Source organism: Orcinus orca, chromosome 7, assembly GCF_937001465.1.
Source record: "Orcinus orca chromosome 7, mOrcOrc1.1, whole genome shotgun sequence".
Classification (NCBI taxonomy): Eukaryota; Metazoa; Chordata; class Mammalia; order Artiodactyla; family Delphinidae; genus Orcinus; species Orcinus orca.
The window spans coordinates 16906629-16927258 of NC_064565.1; the positions used below are offsets into that span (position 1 = coordinate 16906629).

A 20630-nucleotide genomic window follows, 5' to 3' on the forward strand; every position below is an offset into this window, starting at 1 on the left:
ATTATGGTTTTCTCTGGATATATGCCCAGGAGTGGGATTGCTGGATCATATGGCAGCTCTATTTTTAGTTTTTTAAGGAACCTCCATACTGTTCTCCATAGTGGCTGCACCAGTTTACATTCCCACCAACAGTGTAGGAGGGTTCTCTTTTCTCCACGCACTCTCCAGCATTTATTGTTTGTAAATTTTTTGATGATGGCCGTTCTGACCGGTGTGAGGTGATACCTCATTGTGCTTTTGATTTGCATTTCTCTAATAATTAGTGATGTTGAGCATCTTTTCATGTGTTTGTTGGCCATCTGTATGTCTTCTTTGGAGAGATGTCTATTTAGGTCTTGCGCCCGTTTTTTTCACTGGGTTGTTTGTTTTTTTGATATTGAGCTGCATGAGCTGTTTGTATATTTTGGAGATTAATCCCTTGTCAGTTGCTTCATTTGCAAATATTTTCTCCCATTCTGAGGGTTGTCTTTTCTTTCTGTTTATGGTTTCCTTTGCTGTGCAAAAGCTTTTAAGTTTAATTGTGTCCCATTTGTTTATTTTTGTTTTTATTTTCATTACTGTAGGAGGTGGGTCTAAAAAGATCTTGCTGCGATTTATGTCAGAGAGTGTTCTATGCTTTCCTCTAAGAGTTTTATAGTGTCTGGCCTTACATTTAGGACTTTAATTCACTTTGAGTTTATTTTTGTGTATGGTGTTAGGGAGTGTTCTAATTTCATTCTTTTACATGTAGCTGCCCAGTTTTCCCAGCATCACTTATTGAAGAGACTGGCTTGACACATGCTTTTAATTGTGTGTGTGTGTATTCATGTGGTTTTCCAGTTTAAAACTTGTTGACACCAAGATGGAAAGTAGTGGGCCAGGAGGTAGCATTGGTGGCAGAAAAGCAAGTTTGTGCTTCATGCCTTTATTATATATGAGACAGAATCTCATTACAGTGCTGGCAATGGGGAGAAAGACCACACCATGTTGGAGGCCTTGCCTGGAAGATTATATATATACACTCCATGAGTATTTTTTCCCCAGTTTTATTGAGAAATAATTGACCTACATCACTGTATAAGTTTAAGGGATACAGCATGATGGCTTGATTCACATATATCTTGAATACTCTGTGAGTTTTAATGAACTGACAATATGATTTAATCATCAGGAATACCAAAACCCTGTGGCATTGGGAGCATCCCAGCAACGTTTTATTCTAATTGTCCAGGTGTGAATATTGCCCCCCGTTTCCTTATTTTTGTGAAATGTGCGTATGTATGTGTGTGTGTCCGTGTGTGTGTCCGTGTGTGTGTGTGTGTGTGTGTGTGTGTGTGCGTGCGCTTATAGGGGTAGGGTTGAGGATGGAAACAGTTCTCTTAGGCTCTGTGTTGAAAAATAACAGATCGTAAGACAGCCTTAACTCAAAATTTCTTAGAGACCTGTCCAGCTTTTTACTGTAGAGGCATACTTAGGAGGCATTGCAGGTTCGGTTCCAGACCCCTGCAGTAAAGCAAATAAATGGAGTTTTTGGTTTCCCAGTGCATATAAAAGTTACGTTGACACCATACTGTAGTCTTTTAAGGGTGCGATAGCATTATATCTGGAAAAAAAATACAGTGTACGTACCTTAATTAAGAAATACTTTATTTGCTAAAAAAATGATAAACATCATCTGACCCTTCAGCAAGTCATAATCTTTTTACAATAGTAACATCAAAGATCACTGATCACAGATCATTATGACAAATACAGTAATAATGGAAAAGTTGGAAATATTGTGAGAATTACCAAAATGTGACACAGAGACACAAAGGGAGCAAGTGCTGTTTGGGAAAATGGCTTCAGTAGATTTGCTTGACGCAGATTTGCCACAAACCCTTCAATTTGTAAAAAAAACAAAACCAAAAAAACGCAGTACCTGCAAAGCACAGTAATGAAAAAGTGCACTGAAGCGAGGTATGCCTGTTGATGCGTAGACTTACTGTTTTAATTGTTAGAGCCAGAATAGAATAACGGAAAGGCGCATATATAAAGGTTTTAGAATTCCTAACCCAAATAGCTTGGTCTCTCATCAGTAACTTTGGGAGACCAGCAAGGTGTTTAATTGCTGTCAAAAAATAAACCACCTCATTTTCTTCTTTGCTGGAGCCATTGAACATTTAGGTAGCAGGTAGCATAGAGAAGCTGCAGTAGCAGCAGAATAAAAGTCCCCGCCCCCCCGACCCAGCTTCTCCTTTTTGTTTGCCCAGTGACTTCCAGTGTAAAAGCATTCTTTGAACTCTTCTGGACTTCAGACCATTGAGTCTTCTACTTTTTTCAACCCATCCACCCTCTGCTTTCTCCTCCTTGCTCTTTATACAGCTTGTATCACAACCTTTCTGAACTTTCTTGTTAGTTCTAGGAGTTTTTGTTGGCTCCTTGGGATTTTCTGCGTAGACAGTCATGTCATCCACAAGCAGGAACAGTTTTGTCTCTTTCAGATGTGCATACTTTTTCTTTCCTTTTCTTGCCTTATTGCACTGGCTAGAACTTCTGCCATATGTAAAATAAGGATGGTGAGAGTGGACCTCCTTGCCTGGTTCCCAGTCCTAGGTTTTCCATAACTAAGTTTGATGTTAACTGTAGGTCTTTTTGTAGGTGTTCATTAGCAAGATGAGGTAGTTCTACTACCTCATTCCTACTTATCTGGCTTTTTATTACAAATGGGTGTTGGACTTTTTTCTGAAATCATCAGCATATTTTATTTATTTATTTTTGGCTGTGTTGGGTCTTCATTGCTGCGTGCAGGCTTTCTCTAGTTGCTGCTCGCGGGGGCTACTCTTTGTTGCGGTGCGCGGGCTTCTCTTTGTGGTGGCTTCTCTTGTTGCGGAGCACGGGCTCTAGGCGCACAGGCTTCAGTAGTTGTGGCTCATGGGCTCAGTAGTTGTGGCTCACGAGCTCTAGGACGCAGGCTCAGTAGTTGTGCCGTACGGGCTTTGTTGCTCCACGGCATGTGGGAGCTTCCCGGACCAGGGCTCGAACCCGTGTCCCCTGCATTGGCAGGCGGATTCTAAACCACTGCGCCACCAGGGAAGCCTGATCATCAGCATATTTTAAATATTAAGATATAATTCATACCAAAAAAATTCACTTTGTGAAAGTGCATAATTCAGTGGTTTTTCATATATTCAGAAAATTGTGCAGTTATCACCACTGTCTAATTCTAGAAAATTGTCAGCAGCCCCAAGAAAACCTGTGCCCATTAGCACTAGCTGTTTCCCTGTCCTTCCAGTCCCTGACAACCTGTCTTTTGTCTTTGTGGATTTGCCTGTTCTGGACATTTTATATAAATGGAATCATATGGTGTATGGCTTCTTTCACTTAATATTTTCAAGATTCATCCACCTGGTAGCATATGTCAGTACTTCATTCCTTCTTATGGCTGAATAACATTTTTTTTTAATAAATACACCATGTTTTGTTGATCCACTCAACAGTTGAAGGACATTTGGGTTGAAGTTTGTGCTTTTCAACTTTGTTCTTCTTTTCAAGATTGTTTTGACTCTGCTGGGTTCCTTGCATTTCCATATGAATTACAGGATTTTGGTAGGGACTGTGTTGAACCTGTCGACCAGTTTGAGAAATATTACCATCTTAACAGCATTAAGCCTTCTAATCCATTAATGTAAGATACCTTTCAATTTATTTAGGTCTTGGAATTCTTTCAACAATGTTTTGTAGTTTTCAATTTATAAGTCTTGCACTACTTTGGTTAAATTTATTCCTAAGTATTTTATTCTTTTTGGTCATATTGGAAATATAATTCTTTTCTTCATTTTATTTTTGGATTGTTCTTTGCCAGCATATAGAAATAAAGTAGAATTTTATATTTGATCTTGTATTTGGCAACCTTGCTTAACCCATTTTTTAGCTAGATTTTTCCTCTCCAGTGGATTCCTTAGGATTTTCTATATACTAGGTCATTTAATCTGTGAATAGAGATTGTTTTACTTCTCTCTTTCCGATCTGGATTCCTTTTAGGGTGTTGCTTTTTTTGTTTTCAAATGCTTTTTTTGATGTCAATTGATATTGTTTTTCTTTAGCCTGATGATATTGTGACGTTATATTGATGGATTTTTTTCAGGTAATAATCCACTCTTGCATACCTGGAATAAATCCCACTTGGTCATAGTGTACAGTTCTTTTTATACAATGTTGTGTTCGGTTTGTGAGTACCTTGTCGAGGAGTTTTTTTGCACCTAACTTCATGAGAGAGGTCGGCCTGCACTTGTTCTCACCCCTCGCCCCCCCTTTGTCTGGACTGTTGACTCTTAAGCATGCCGAGTGTCGTTCGGTAAAAACATGCATACGTATATCTCCAGCCATTCTCATTGCTCTGCTTCTCTCCTCCCCTGTACAGCAAACTTCTCCTGAGACGTCTGTGTTAAAAAAAAAAACAAAATTCAACTGAGTAAATTTTAAAGATCTACTTGGCTTTACTGAACGAGTCTTGAGTTGGGGAGCATCCCATCTAGCGAGGGTGTGTGTGTCTGGGGGGTTGCTCCAAAAGGAGTAGAGAAAGGGAAAGGTTTTTTAAAGGCAAGACAAGGAAGTCATAAACAGGAAAGATTATTTCAGGCTAAAGTAACCCACCTGTGGGGGACGGGACGGGTCTGTGTGACAGTGACCTCACCTTCACTGGGGCTGGAGGACGCCCATGAGACGGGTGACCTCCCTGGTGCCGACCGGGAAATTCCTGACTGACCGCGTGAGACCGCAGTTGGTAGGGAGGTTGAAGCAGCAGTTGGGTTAGGTATTCAGCCCCACTCTGGTTGTGCGGCCTAGCGTAAGTGACTCCGTCTTGGTCCTGTGGTTTGCTTTTTTAAACATCTGTATTCCCTGTCTCAGTCTCTTCGCCTAGTCACCTCCTCAGACTGCTCCAGGCTCGGGGTCAGCTCACGTCACCGACACAGCTGCTGGCGCTGTTACGGGGTGATGGCCACGCTACTCCACCCGCTGGGGTTGCCAGTCTTCACCCTGCCCGGCCTCTCACCATGCTGGACACTGCTGAGCCCCATCTCCTCCTCCTGGAAGCATCCTTCCTCCTTGCCTCCTCTGGCCTGACCTCCTTTTGATGTTTTTTTCCTGCTGTTGGGCTGTTGTTTCTAGGTTTGCTCTCTGCTACTTGCCACTAAATTCTTAAGGCTGGCTTGGTTCTATGCCTTTCTCTTTCTCAGGCAGTGCTCTCCTCTGGGTTATAATTTTCCATGGCCGGAACTCTGTTTACTAGCCAGATAACATGTTTCCATAAATGCGTCCAATGCTGCTAACCGTATGTGAAGGAGCTGCCTGTCTGACATTTCTTCATGTATTGGAGACACGTATCCAGACTCATGTCCCAAAGGCAAAACCCAGAACACCTCAACATGACCTTGTCCTAGCTTCCCTCTGTACATCTCCCGTGGACGACCGCTCCACTGTCCACCCAGGCGTGTGAATCAGGACTTGCCTGTCACCCCGGAGGCCCCACCTTCCTCCCCGCGTGGTGCCTCGCCACTGGCTCCTGTGGCTGTGGACGCCTCTCAGTGGCCCCAGCGCTCTTCTCCAGCCCCTTTGCCCGCACTGTTGAAGCCACCTGCTCGCGGTCCCCCTGCCTCCTCCCCCCGGTCTGGTCTGTTGTGCGACGTCGCCGAAATGAGGGGACCGATCTTTCTCTCTGGATGAAGACTGCTCTGTGGTGGAAGAGACTGAGGCCAGGAGGTCTTCTCCTGTCTCCTTTTTCCTTCAGCCAGCACAGTGTTAAAAACATTTATAAGTATTACCTGCACTGTCACTTTGATGTTAGCCTGAGAGATGTTCACTTTTCAGAAGTCTGAGCAGGTTGGATCCTTGCTCAGATCCTTGAAGGTGGACACAGCCTGTAGCCAAACTCTCTGGGCGCACCTGGGGGCGGCCTCAGAGCAAGGTCTTCTGACCCCCTTCCCTTTTCATTTCTTTATTTGGAAAATGTTAAATGTATGCTAAAGTGCATAGATGAGAATAATGGAGCCCCATGTGGGCGCCACCCAGCTTCACCAGGCCTTGTTTCACCTCCATTCATCAGAAATAATGGGCTGTAAGTGAAGAAGAGCTGGAACACATTATGTCATTCAAGTTGGGTTCAAGACGTGGGCCTGGCCCTTTCTGTATTTTTTAGTAGAAACATTAATATAGAAAATGAGCATCAGTTCCAGATTAGGTATATTCTTCTTAGGAATTTTGCAAGCATTAATCTCCCAAAAATAAGCACACCGTTGTTATCGTCTACTTTTAAGAACGGGGGGGCTTCCCTGGTGGCGCAGTGGTTAAGAATCCACCTGCCAATGCAGGGGACACGGGTTCAAGCCCTCGTCCAGGAAGATCCCATGTGCCGCAGAGCAACTAAGCCCGAGTGCCACAACTACTGAGCCTGCGCTCTAGAGTCCGTGAGCCACAACTACTGAAGCCCGTGTGCCTAGAGCCCGTGCTCCGCAACAAGAGAAGCCACCACGATGAGAAGCCCACGCACCGCGACGAAGAGTAGCCCCCGCTCGCCGCAACTAGAGGAAGCCCCGTGCAGCAACGGAGACCCAACGCAGCCAAAAATAAATTAAATAAATAAATTTATAAGAACAGAGGAAAACAAATTACAGTTGGTGACTTCTGTTTGTTTCAAGAGGAGGGAAAGGCGTGAACATCATACGTTAGCTGCGTGCTGATGGTGGCTGTGGGGAGGGCTTCCGTCCCATAGGGTTAGACGAAGGCTTTCCGAGCAGCTCTGTGTTGCAGGTGGATTCTGCCTCCTGCCCTCACTAACATGATTAAAAAAAAATTCTTCTTCCTGTTTCAATTCATTGCTCTCAAGATACCCCCCCAGTCCTTAGCAGCCTGCTGCAGCCGTGCTCCATCTGGCCCTGCAGCCTTCTCATCCCGGCCCTCCCCTGGGGCCACCTGTCCTCATTACCCTTCCTCTGAGACCCTGGTGCACGTCTCTGCTGTCTCCTCTTTCTTATCTCGCTGTTCCTCATCCTTTCCAGCTCAGTGTTCCCTCCCTCTGGCTCTAGAAAGCTTTCCCTGACCTCCCTGTTGGACACTTCCAAGCATCCCCTACTTTGCTGCATTTGGTGATTTGACCGATGTCCCCCTTCTGCATTGGACTCTTAGCCCCCTGAGTGCAGGGCATTCTAGGCCCCAAACACCTCCGTCTGTCTTCTGTTCTTAGTCCTGGTGAGTCCTCTGGGGTTGGCTCTTTTGAGGGGCATCAGTGTTTTCCTCTGTAATCTCTTATTATTGATAACACAGAGTGCATACGTGGAAGCTTCGTACCTGAGGTACCCCAGTCCTTCTTGTTGTCTGCTTTTCCCTATGGATTCTTGGGTACCAGATGAGAGTTAGACCTGAGGAAGAAATGAGTCAAAGGCAAAGAGAGGATGGAAACATGGGGCTCATTTCCAGGTTCCTGAACTGCCTTTGGGCCAGGGTTCTGATGGCTGGAAGGCCGCCGTGTTTGATTCGTACGTGTATATTTCCTAGGCTGACCGGACAAGCCGTCTGTTGAGTGATCTGTGTCTCAAACCCCATTTGTGAAAATTCAGCCTCTGTTCACAGCAGGAGGACTTAACAAGTGACTCAACAGGGACCTAACACTTTAATGAGTGGTGACTGTGTGTGGCCACAGCAGGTGTCCGTTTTGGAGCGTGGGTGCCCGAGTCCCCCACGGGACAGGTAGACAGAGCGTCAGGGAGAAGCCGAAAGGGGCTGCTGTGGACGAGTGTGGCCATCGTTCCTCCTTAGGAAAGGCTTCTCTGCCCCCACACGCGGGCCGTGTGACTCGGGGCACTGCGCTTCCCTCCTGGGAGCTGGCTCACTCCTGTGCTCTGCAGGGTAAATGAGGTCGGGTGTAAAGCTCCCAGCCGTGCCCGGATGGGGTTGGTGCTCAAAACGATAGGTTTCTCCTCCATTGCTCCATCTCAGGGATATATTCATTTTTTTTTTTAAATAAATAGAACATCATTTGAGAATAACTCTCATACTTGTGTTTCTTGTAGAGTTTTGGGTGATTTTGGAGTATACATTTAAAATTTAATGCACGTTTTCTTTAACGATAATGCACTTTTTAAAAAATGGTGTTTTTGAGGTGTAATTCACATACCATACAATTCACCCACTTAAAGTATATACTTCAGTCATATTTAGCATATTTACAGATATGTGCAATCATCACCACAGTCAGTTTTAAAACATTTTTGTCACCGCAAGAGAGAAACCCGGTGTTCGTAGCCGTCACCTTCCTAATTCCCTAACCCCCACCCCTGCCCCAGCAGCTGCGAATCTACTCTACAGACTTGCCTGTTCTGGGCATTTCATGTAAATGGAACCACACAGTACGTGTTGACGTCTGTGTGACTTGTTTCATTTAACATGATGTTTTCAAGGTTCGTGCGTGTCGTGGTGCATCAGCACCTCTGTTCCACTGCATGGCTGGACCACCTTCTGTTTATCCTGTCCATCCATCCAGTGATGAACATTTCGATGGTTGCTACCTTTTTGGTATGGTGAATAGTTTACAGATTTTTGTTGAACATGTTTTCAATCCTTTTTGAGTATATACCTAGAAGTGGAATTGCTGGATTCTATGGTGATTCTGTGTTTGAAGAATTGCATATTCCTCTTCTTGAGGAACTGTCAGACTGTTTCCCGCCATGGTTTCCACATTTTATATTTCCACCAGCAATGTGTGAGGGTTCTATTTTCTCCACATCCTCTCCAACAAGACAAAACAAAAAACACCATTTTTTCCTTTCTTTTTAAAAAATTACAGTCATCCTAGTGGGTGTGAAGTGGTATCTCATTATTTTGATTTGCATTTCCCTCATGACTGATGATGCTGAGTATATTTTCATGTGCTTGTTGGTCATCTGTAGATCTTATTTGGAAAATCTCTCTTCAGGTCCTTTGCCCATTTCTAAATTAGTTTATTTGTCTTTTTGTCGTTGAGCTAAAAGAGTTCTTTATATATACTAGATAACAAGACTCTTATCAGATATTTGATTTGCAAGTATTTTTTCCCCATCTGTGGGTTGTCTTTTCACTTTCTTGGCATCTAAGTTTTTAATTTTGATGAATTCTAATTTATCTGTTTTTTCTTTTGTTACTTGTGCACAATAATGCTCCTTTGAGTAAGAAAGAAAAGCTCTGGATTTGAGCTAAGTTGAAAGGAACTATTAATGTAATAGCAATACTCTTAGGGAAGAAATGGGTTTTGTCTTGGGTTGTATTTCTTGACATGTTCAAAATTATATTGTTCTAAGATGTGTAATCGATTATATTTATATAAATGCCACGGACTTCATGTTTTAGAAGTGTAAGACTTGTGACTAAACAGCAGTGAAAAAGCATCTGAGCAGCAACTGGAAATGGGTGTTCTGTCTGTAATAGAATACTTCATCTTTGTATGATTCTTTTTTGTTGCTAGGTTACCTGAAGGCCTTTCGGTTTTGAATGGCAAGAATATGGGAGTTAAAAATATGTTGTTTTATAGATGTTTCTTTTTTCTTTTTTTTTCCATCTCCGTATAATTAGCAAACCCCTTGAAGCAAAAATTACAGTTTTTCCTTCTATGGGTTTTAAAAAGCAAATTATTTTCTGTGTACGTTTTAAAAATCATGCAGATGTGCTTATGCTCATGGGAGAATCGAATTTTCAGCATGAAAGAGCCAGTAATTATAGACTAGTCATTTGTCCTTTATCTGCAGCCACTTAATGTTCTTTAATTGGATTTGATTGAAATGAGGCCCATGGTTGTTAATTTGGTTAAAAATGTGCATGCTTTTGAGTTTCTTGAGCAAAGCTGACATGTTCATGAGGAAAGAATGAAAGTATCATGCTGGTTCAATCTTGAAAATTCCATAATAAATCTGTAGCTAGAGGAAAAATACTTATTTGCTAACAAAACTGTAAGCTAGATAGCAGATAATCAGAAAATTGTAATGTATCTAGGGCGTCATTTTGCTGCAAAATGCAGCCTGCCCTCTGTCGTTTTACTAAAAAATTTTATAATTTGAAGAACGTTAGATATCATCTCTAAGTTTGTTGGAAATGAGAACTGCAAGTCTGAAAACGAATAGAGTGACGATGGATTGTTAGGTAAGATCTGAACTGTTGCCCAGCATAGCTGGGACAAAGCATTCATTGAAAGGCAAATTGATTGTCTTTTCTTTATTAAGAAGCTAAGCCGCCGTTATTGTGCAGTCTTTAAAAACAGTGGTTGTGAATAAGTGGATCAGGTCCGATAATGGGTTCCCAGCCCTCCCCCCACTTGTTTACTGGACTCTGCATGTTAGGAGGTTTGGGATTCTGGCTCAGTATCTTAGGCAAGTGATTCCGTAGTCACGGCCGCGGGGATGGTGTACTCCAAGACTGGCAAGGGCACTGTGCTGCACCAAGGAGACCGCCCCTAAAATAGCCTGGAAGGGACTGTCTCTGGCGCCAGCTTAAGTAGCTTAGGCTGCAGCTGACAGCTTTCTTTATCATCTGTGTGGGAATGCCATAGCTTTGTGACTTTCTTCTCATTTAAAGTTTATGTTAAGAGCATTCTCTGTTTTTCCGGGGGGCGGGGAGTCAGGTAGTTGCTTAACATTTTTTTCGACACCAGTGTTAAAGAGGGCTCCCTGACTTGCGTCAGATGGGAAAGGTGCCCCCGCCCCTTGAACAATCACTGTTCTGCAGAGTGTAGGCTTTCATTTTGGAATAAGGGCGGCCGCTGTCCTTGGTGCTCAGATCGCACTGAAGAAGCCCTGTGGGTGGAGAGTTCGCTGAGGCGTCAGTGCCTGTGAGCAGGTGTAGCTTTCAGAGCAGTGTTTTTATTTGTACCGCGGTCACTGACGGTCATGACCACTGGGAAAGGTAGGCTATTCTAATATATTCTGGAAAGTGTTTGTAATTATTGCTGCTTAACTAGGAAATAAGATATTTAAGGTATTTTATCGTTGCTTTGAGAACTGAAGATCATGGATGAAACTTAGGAAAATAATTGTTACGAGTATTTGCATTTAGGCAGGAAAAATTGTGAAAGCTGCAGCTCTATTAAGGTTAGTGTTGACCTTCAAGGACCAGGAGAGAGCAAGTAGGCACAGTGAGCCGAGGTTAGCTGTGTTTTCACCAGCCTCTGTTTATTTTATGTGCTTTCAACTTTTTTTTTCTGCTCTCGTGTATTCACAGTATATGGTTCATGAAAATAAATTATTTCGCAATTACAAGACATTTGTTAATAAGTATCGGCTGTCTTGAAAGGACTCTACTGGTTGGAAATTTCTATGGTTTTCCCAACGGTGGGCAGATTAAAAACACATATAAATCAGAATAGTGCAGGGGTGCCACTTCTGTCTTGAGAATCATTGTATAAAATTTTTTCCTTTTAAAAGATTTACATTTTTAAAATGCGCAGATGGAACTGAAAAACTATGAAAGAAGCATTGTTTACAAAGGTCTTATTGATTAGCCTTCAGTCTTTCCACGGAGGTTTTGCCAGGTTTTGGCAGTGCTGAAAGGATATGAAAGAGCTCTGTGTGACGGAGGTTTGTGTTGGAAGAAGAGTGCCTTGGACGTGCTGTGAACTACCTGTATCCCTGCCTAGGTTTCCTGTGGGATGGGCTTCCTGGCAGGCTTTTAACTTGTTGTCTCTGAAGGATATTTCCAAGCCCTTCAGCTGAAAATAGGTATTACACAGAATAAATTGTGCACAGTAACAAGTGTTCATTTGTCTCCCTGCCGGGAAATTGGCATGTGTCCAGCTCATTGGCTCTGTTCTTTTGTCGTAGATTGTTAAGGTGTGTATATCTGTCCTCTTAATTTGGTTGAGTTTGCCGAAAATGGACATATTGGAAGATGCTGGATTACGTTTCTTAATTATATTTTAAAGTTGAGAATTGAAAGCATATACTGCTAGTGGTCATTTTTATTTCACCCCTTTTAACAGTATTCTGTATTCAGCTTAAGTTGCTGTAGGAAATCAAACCCTGGGCAGGACAGCTAAATAATTCACGTTCTGAAGTGACCTCTTTTCAGAACCCTTCATTTGAGGATTTGAAAGTGTGTTACTTATAAGTAGCATTTGTCTTACGTTGTCATCTTGTAGATTTTTTTTTTTTAAACAACAGGGAGACATAATTATGGGGTTGACCATTTTATGTTAAAGACCGTGGAGAAAGCCTTGTGGCTCTGACTTTAAAATAAAGACTGTTCTCTCACTTGATAAATCCTTTCCAATAACCTGTCTCCTTAGTCACTGTTACTCGAAATGCAGGCTTTAAAAGCATTTAAAAGGGTACTTTTTACCCTAGGGAGCTGCAAGTATAGTAGGAAACAAGGATTAAATGCTGTTTCTTATAGCAGGGGTATATTTGAATCTTCCTCTGTCAACCATGGTTAATAAGGGACCCATAACAGTCTGTACAATATAATGCCAGCCATTTTCTACTATGGTTCTGTGTATTTTAGTATTTTCAAAGCACTTTCCCGAATGTCTCTTGTTTGTTTTTGTTTTCTGATTCTCACAGCAGCCTCAGGAGGAGTAGGCGGGGAGACGGGAGGTTTGAGTTCTCTAAATGGGCTGGTGGCCCCGGATTTCTGCCATCCTCGACCTGCCCTCCTTCCAGCAAACTGTCACCCAGCTCAGTGCTTCGCCCCTACTGTTGTGTTAAAAGCCTGGCTTTGTTTCTTTGATTCTGAAATTGTGCCATTTTCAGTATAGATGCCTTAGGGAATAGTTTAAAACTGTAAGCATTCAAAGAGATATTATTAAAACAGGCATTGGCCTGTTTAGACACATAGTGATCTGGACACTTGGAAGATGTGACATCCCTAATCAGTTGTTTGCCCAGTGATGGGCGGGTGGAGGCCGAGGGGGGCGGTTCTGGGATTGGAAATCACCTTATGAACATGACGAGTTTGTTTTTGAGAGCAGTGTGGTATTCCTGGAGGGGAAAGTGCAGGGGAGATGGCAGGGGCCTTGTAGGCCGTGCTGAGAAGCTGAGGTTTTTATTGTAGGCCATTTGCTCCTCAGAGTTAAACCTTTAAAAATTGGGTGGAGAGACTGATACAGGGTGACCAACTTTCTTATTTTATTTTATTTTAAAAAATATTTATTTATTTTTGGCTGCATTGGGTCTTCATTGTCACATGTGGGCTTTCTCTTGTTACAGAGAGCGGGGGCCACTCTTCATTGCGGTGCGTGGGCTCCTCGTTGCAGTGGCTTCTCTTGTTGTGGAGCACGGGCTCTAGGTGTGTGGGCTCCAGCAGTTGTGGCTCACGGGCTCAGTAGTTGTGGCTTGCGGGCTCTAGAGCACAGACTCAGTAGTTGTGGCACACGGGCTTAGTTGCTCCGCGGCATGTGGGATCTTCCCGGACCAGGGATCAAACCTGTGTCCCCTGCATTGGCAGGCAGATTCTTAACCCCTGTGCCACCAGGGAAGTCCCAGGGTGACCAACTTTAATTTCACCAAATATAACATAGCAACAACCAAAAACCCCCACCGTATCTCTTATTTCAGAAAACAAGGGACTTTAACACCAGTAAAAAAAAAAAAAAAAGAGAGAGAGAAAGAAAGAAAATGAAGTGACGTAATTTAGAATAAATGCTGGTCTTTTAAATGAAAGAAATTTAGCTCTATGAGAAATTTACAAGTTTTTCCTTGAAGTTCTCAGTTTGGTGCAGACGGGTTAAATCATCCAAAAAGTGTCATCGTTCCTGTATGTGGTGTTTGGGTCTAGCTGACTGGATCGTAAGCGTGTGGACTTCGGATCCCCTCCGTTGGAGTGTGCATCTGTGTCTGCGTGGACAGTGTGTGGCCTGGGCGGGCGGCTGGTCCGTCAGCCCCGGTTCCTCGTGTTCAGGTTGGCAAGCTGCTGTGAGAGTGAATGAGATGATGCACGTAGCACCTGTGTGATGTGGAGACACAGTCTAACGGGAGGTGAAAGTTGGATTTAGCTTGAAAATGACGTGGTTGAGCTTTTTGTTTAGATATGGAAGCTCCCTTAAGAGAAACAAGGTACAGAATCTGATGCAGAATAAGGTCTCTTAAAAAGAAGCTGCCACTAGTGCTCCGATCTTGGTTTCTACCACTGCCAGGGTCCGTGGGGATGGCAGGTTTGAGGCCTGGAGCAGGGAACGTACACAGTGAGCCTGGGCGTCTTGCAGCGCCGGACAGTAGGGTCGTGCCAAACCAAACCAAAACAAATCAAAACTGTGACGGGGGTATGTCAGCTGTCACAGGGAGCAGCTGAAAGGTTCTCACAGACTAGAGCGAGAAGAGTTTGATCAATAAGGTAGCACCGGATTATGACCCAGAGTGTAAGTGTTGATGAGTCTGTACTGATGCACATCAGTGGTCGAATAAGTGTGAACAAGGGGAGGGCTTGGAGATGAGAGCCATACCAGCTGCACTTCAGGATGATGTGAGAGGAGGGGGGCGGGGGGGACATGGTGGGAGATGGCTGCCGGGCTGAGTGGTGCTGGCACCAGCTGAAGCAGGGCACTCGGAGAGTGAGCAGGTTTGAGTGTGGGGAGGTGATTGTAGTTTTGGACACTTGAACTTAGAATTTTATTTGTATGTGGCTTTGATTCACGTTGGGTTTGTGTCTTGGAGCAGAGATGGGGCTGGCATTAGAGGACTAAGATTTATCAGAATGTAGCTGTTTATTGTCAGTTATATTGTCATCTTATTTCTCTCTTCTTACGTAGAGGTGTGATTATTTGCCTCCCTTGGGTTCTTGAGAATGAAGTCATTAAAGCAGGGATGGAGGATTTGAAGGATTATTGCACAAGAGGCAGCTAGCTCTTGGTACAGTGGCTTTAATATGAGAAGACATTCTGGTAGGGACCCTCTCCCAAAGTTGGCTCTGGATTTTTCCAGCTCACTTGCTTTTGCTCCTGTGTAGTGGTTGTCAGGAAGAATTGGGTCAGGGTTGGCACAGTGATAATTAAAATGACATTTCCAGACGAATGCAAAATGTAGATCTGATATTTGTGGGATTTGGTTTCTGACATTAATTAAGCACAATACCCTTTTGGCCAAGTTCAAAGGTAAAATAAGTCCTGTGGTCAAAAGGAGAAAAGAAGATTAAATCAGGGAAAGGATCCATTGTGATTTTTGTTACTGTGCCGTTCAGAGATTACCCAAGGTTTTGAAAGATTAGTTGCTGATTTCTAGATTAGTTTTCAGTCATCAACATGCAGATTTTGTCCACAGCAGTTAAAGTTGCTTAAAACTCCCCCCTTTCCATGAAATAGTAAAAATGTAAGTCCAAATATGTTCACTTAAAATAAATATCTTCGGGCTTCCCTGGTGGCGCAGTGGTTGAGAGTCCGCCTGCCGATGCAGGGGACACGGGTTCGTGCCCCGGTCCGGGAAGATCCCACGTGCCGCGGAGCGGCTGGGCCCGTGAGCCATGGCCGCTGAACCTGCGCGTCCGGAGCCTGTGCTCCGCAACGGGAGAGGCCACAACAGTGAGAGGCCCACGTAACACAAAAATAGATAAATAAATAAATATCTTCGTGTAATTTTGGAGCACTTAAAAAATTTATTTATTTATTTTTGGCTGTGTTGGGTCTTTGTTGCTGCGTGTGGGCTTTCTCTAGTTGCGGTAAGCGAGGCCTGCTCCTTGTTGCGGTGCGTGGGCTTCTCATTGCGGTAGCTTCTCTTGTTGGGGAGCGCGGGCTCTAGGTGCGTGGGCTTCCGTAGTTGTGGCGCACGGGCTTACCTGCTTCGCAGCATGTGGGATCTTCCCGGACCAGGGCTCGAACCCGTGCCCCCTGCATTGGCAGGTGGATTCTTAACCACTGCGCCACCAGGGAAGCGCTAGAGTACTTTTGTGAGAAGTTTAAGTACCAGTTTAAGTGCCCTACTCTAACTTATTACCATGCAGATGATTGGGGTTATTATTATTGATAATTACCAGCCTGTTCAGACGTCTGTGTGCTGGTACTGCCCTGGGGTCAGTCCTGATCGCTGCCTGGGTTTCTTCAGCCCAGGGACTTGGTACACACGGACCCCACTGGAGTCCACAGTCCTTGTCACCCAGCTCAGCATCTGCTCAGCTTCCAGGCACCACCGTCATGGTGCGGAGGCCTCGGGGTCCCTTCCCTGGGCCTCTGTAACCTTTAGGAATTTCCTCTCTGAAGCCTCCCCGTGCTGCTGGCCGTCAGCTCTGAGAGTGGGAAGCACTTTTTTCTCTGAACTATTGGCATCCAGTTAAGGGCCTGGCACAGAGTGGGCACCTAAAGACCTTCTGAGTACACAGATAACGGGTATGTGAATGATGGTCATTCTGCAGATGAGGGACAGGCTCAGAGGAGTCCAGTAACTTGTCTAAACTAAAACAACGCCAGGGATGTCAAAGTCTGGAGAAGAGCTCTATGAAACCTGTGTACTTTTCACCACACGCCACGCCACGCCATGCCACCTCCCAAGGTTACAGTCACGTGGGGAGGATTGAACTCCAGTTATTGTTATCTTTTCTCAGTGGCACCGCACACTAACTGGTTTACCCCCGTGCTAGAAATGCCAGAATCTTTATCCAGCACGAAAGCGTGTAGCGCTGAGGTCGGAACGCTTTCCTTGGCCCGTCCTCTCTGGTGGGCATGCGCACAGAGGCTGCTTCTAGGCTCAGCCCATCACCTGACTGCACATGTGACTGTACCATCTGTGTGCACTGGATGCCCAGACATTGAAAACAGATCTATCACTGGCCTTTGGAATTGGGAGAACTGATTGAGCAAAGCAGGAAAAATAGTAGAATAGTTAGGATGGGCTTCGTGGGTTCTTCTTATAGCCAGGTTCAGGGCTGAGTAAGTGTGTACATTTGATTTTTATAAAAATGAAATTGGAAAAGAAAACAATTGAAAGGCCCTCTTTTCTCTCTTAAAGTTCATTTTTGGTGTCTTTAGTTTACTTGGGTTTCTTTGGACAGAAACGAGAATCGGGTTTGAGTGTGGCTCTCTGCGTTCAGACACCCACAGCTAGGGCGGCTGTCACGGCGGTCCTAACAGCTGCCTGCACGTGCTGGTGGCCACGAGGCTGGAGCCACAGGGTCGTGAGTCCGTGGTGCCCTAGGGCCCTTTCCTGCGAGAGCACGCTCTCTACCCTTTTTTGCTTCGCTGTTCACGGTACATTGGAACTTTGCCGCTACCCTTTCTCCCCGTCCTGCTCTTGAATTCTCTGCTCGTGACAGAGATGCCTGAGTGATCCTCGCCCCTGTGATGATGGTGAGTTTTGGGTCTTTGGTGGAAGCCACCCCGTCCAAAATGTCTCTCATGACCCCCTCTGCCTTTTCCCTCCTCCGCTGCACTGCGCTCTGGTGCATCACCCTTATCACGGGTTATCTGTCATACTTGTGTTTGCAAATGTATTCTCTTTATAGCGCAGGTTGCCTGCGGGGCGGGAGGGGAGCCTGCGCTTTTGTTCTTCCTGTCTTCCCAGGGCCTGGCAGAGTGTCCGGAAGGTCCCTCCCGCAGTCACCGGATGGGACAGGAGGGACAAAGGAGGGAGGTGGTTGTCAAAGTCAGGCAGCCGCCAGCCTGCGGTCCTTTTGTGAATTTCTTCAAGGAGAGCAACGCTTTGCTCATGCATTAGAACTTCAGAAAGAGGGTCTGTTCTCTCCTGCCGTTCTCTCCTCATTCCTTTCCTCTCCTCCGTTTTTCTTCCCTCTTCCCCACCAGGTTCCTTTTTAGTCTCTTTGCTTTCTTCCCTCCCACTGCTGGGAGGAGCCCATTAGCTACTGGAAGGCAATCTGCTATCAGAGCACATTTTTGAGCCGGGCTGAGGGGCTGTGATGGGGTCCCCCCGTCTGCCCAGAGGTGCCTGCGAGGCTGACTTTTGACCGGCAGCCAGAGGGGAGCGAGGGTGTCTGCTCTCATAAGCACCCTCACATGGCGGTCTCCTTTGGCGTAACTGGGAAGCTGTTACGTGGGAATTGGCTTGGGAGCTGGGGAGGGCTGTGGGGCTCAGGGTAACGGTGAGCTGGCCCCGCTGGCAGCCACGTGGTCTGTGTGCTCACGTGCCCTATTCTTAGGACCAGAAAATAAGCACATGATCAGTGTGAAGGACAGTTATCAGACAAGTAATTTCAGCAGTAGGCTTACAATTTACCAGAAGCCTCTCTGAGGATATCCTGCACCTTATGTAGTATAACTGTACTTACTTGTACTTTCTCCCCTTAAAATACACAGGCTCACAGCCTCCCGTGGTGTTGATATTGCCCTGAGCTTTCCTTTGCTTGCTTCCTGTTTTTAGCCTGCAGCTGGGTGGCCTCTACACCTGGCCAGGCATCAGAATGTCTGTCTTAGAAGCCCTTAGCCGGCAGGGACTCAGTCTGGATGATTCTCTAGACCAATAACAGCAACCAATCTGAGTGCCATTAACAAGTTAATGGGCCCAGACGAGATTAAAAGGATTTTAGAAAGCAAACTACTTTGAAATTTTCAAACAAGTTATTCTTCCCTTATTACTGTTTGCTTTGTAATTATGTAAATAATCATGGCATTGTGAACTCCCAAGTAGCTAAGAGAGTAAGTTCAGTAAAAGATACTAAGGCCTTAGCGGTAGCAAATTGGTTTTTAGCCTGTGTGTGTTACAGTTATCCAAAGGCCCTATTCTTACTAACACCATGGAACACCCTCAACTGTAATGTGACTTTTAACTTTTCAGATGGTAAGACTGGAATTGTTCAGATGTGAATGAAAATTGCACTAGAGAAACACGGTCCAGTAATAGTTGGAGAAGATGAAACAGACCCAAACTCTTGCTGCAGTTACTCAGGGATGTTTACTTGGAAGGATCGCCAGATTCTTAAAATTCACAAGACTGTGAATTTTTGTTCATGACAATGGTTAATTCTTTCTTAGAATCTCTTTTTGAGCTGTCCTGAGCTTGACTGATCTGTTTCATGGGATTTAGTGTAATCCCTTGGTAATCCCTTTGATAATCTTGTTTCCTAGGAGAGAAGCCTGAAGGTAGCTAAACATTCATGGCCAGAGAATACAAGAGTCAGTAGTGAACTGACTTAAACTTTCTACGGGGCTCTGTGCAGGGGCTGAAGCAGGAGGGATTCCAAGTTGTGTGAGGAACTGTCTTCTGCCCCAGAGCACCTGTGGCATCTGGAAGAGAGAGAGAATCACACAAATGACTGCTGATTTAAGCCTCCTGTGCCCTCTCCTCCTCTGGCCGAGTGACCTGGGGTTGGGTGGCTCGTGGAGGACGGTCCCAGGTCCCCGCTCTGTGACCCTCGTGGACAGTAGGAGCGTGAGAGGAAGAGGCACCCCTGGGGCAGGCTCCTCCTGCATTTCTCTCGCCCTGGACCTGTCCAGATTTTAAGGCACTAACACACCTATGTCTGGGAACGACGATTCTTGGCAGAATGGAAAGCCACGTTTTCCGTCTGGCTGGGAGTTCGTGGTTGCTCACCAGACCATGTTAATACGGGGACAGTTCAAGTCTTCCCCGAGCTCCGTGGCCAGCTCTTCCGGCAGGAAGACTGGTCCATCCCCGTCTTCCCTACTTCATCCCCTGAGATACTCAGGATAATAAAGTAGCCATCTCTTTGCGTCCCTCCCTTTCGGTTGGTTCCAAGGATGAGTTTATAGTCTTTCTGAGGTGTCTTGGGAGATACTCTTCTTCAAGGTTGATCTTCTGTACCTGATGATTGCTGTGTCGCTGTGGGTTCTTTTCTTTGGGGAAGGCATCGTATTAACAGGGTTAGTTTTAGTTGGGCCTTCACACTGGTCAGGAGATGCCAACTTTAGTAACTCAAACCGCTGGGCACGACTTGGCGACTGCGTCCTCTGCTCCCCGGCGCCCAAGATGGGGATAGTCCCAGAACGGTGGGGCTCCTGGACCCGTCTGTGTGCAGAGGGCCGCTGGCTAGTTTGTCCCCTTTCCCTTGACCCTCCTCCGTCTGTCCGGGAGGTGTCTTTGGAATGTGTGCTCTCTCACCGTGTGTTCACTCAGCGTGATGGTCTACTGTGTTCCTGAAGCGCGTAGGCTGTGCACCCATTTAAAGCATTTCATGGTCCCAGTTCACATGAAGTCCTCCGGTATCGGACACAAGTGATGGAGTGAGTCACGTCAGAGGGTCGGGGCTGGGGTGGTGGTGCACAGGGAATCCTTTCTGGCTGATTCAGCCCTGTTCTATGTGCCCCTCTTCTGTACCCACTTGGCATATCCTGTGCGTGCCTTGAGCAAAGCGTCACACTGAGGCATAACTGCTGCGGGTTGTGTGTGTCTGTTTCCCCCTCTGGACCGTGAACTCCAGGATGAGAGCCACGCCTTCCTGTCTGCATCCCACCTCCCAGCAGAGTACTGGGCACAGAGGTGTCCTTGGTAAATGAATGCAGAAGAGACGAAGGAGGGAAGCTGCACGTGGTGTGCTCTTAGTATTCTGAGGAGGTGTCCTCTCCAGTAACCCCCGCTCCCGCCCCCAAGGGGACAAGTCCACTGCCTCTGGGCATCCATCCAGTTTTGGTCCAGAAGCAACAAAGTGGGTATTCTGAGACCACATCACCTTTCAGCTGACCCTGTGCCTTGGACTTGAACTTCCAAGTCACAGGCAGGCCGTGGAGGGTTTAGAGAGAATTTAAAAGTTGGTGCCACTTGGTG

At 45.4% G+C, this 20630-nt stretch overlaps 1 protein-coding gene across 8 annotated transcripts in view; it reads left to right on the forward strand.

Moving 5' to 3' along the window:
• The window catches only part of CLASP1 (cytoplasmic linker associated protein 1), a 269984-nt gene that overhangs the window by 116492 nt on the left and 132862 nt on the right, over window positions 1–20630 (forward strand). Inside the window, exon 1 of one of the 8 annotated variants that reach the window (XM_049712735.1) lies at window positions 9997–10884. The exons of the other annotated variants lie outside the window; for them this stretch is intronic. Coding sequence (XP_049568692.1) covers window positions 10869–10884 — 16 coding nt within the window. The 5' untranslated portion in view covers window positions 9997–10868. Of the gene's footprint in view, window positions 1–9996; window positions 10885–20630 lie in introns of those variants that run through there. 8 annotated transcript variants of the gene reach the window in all.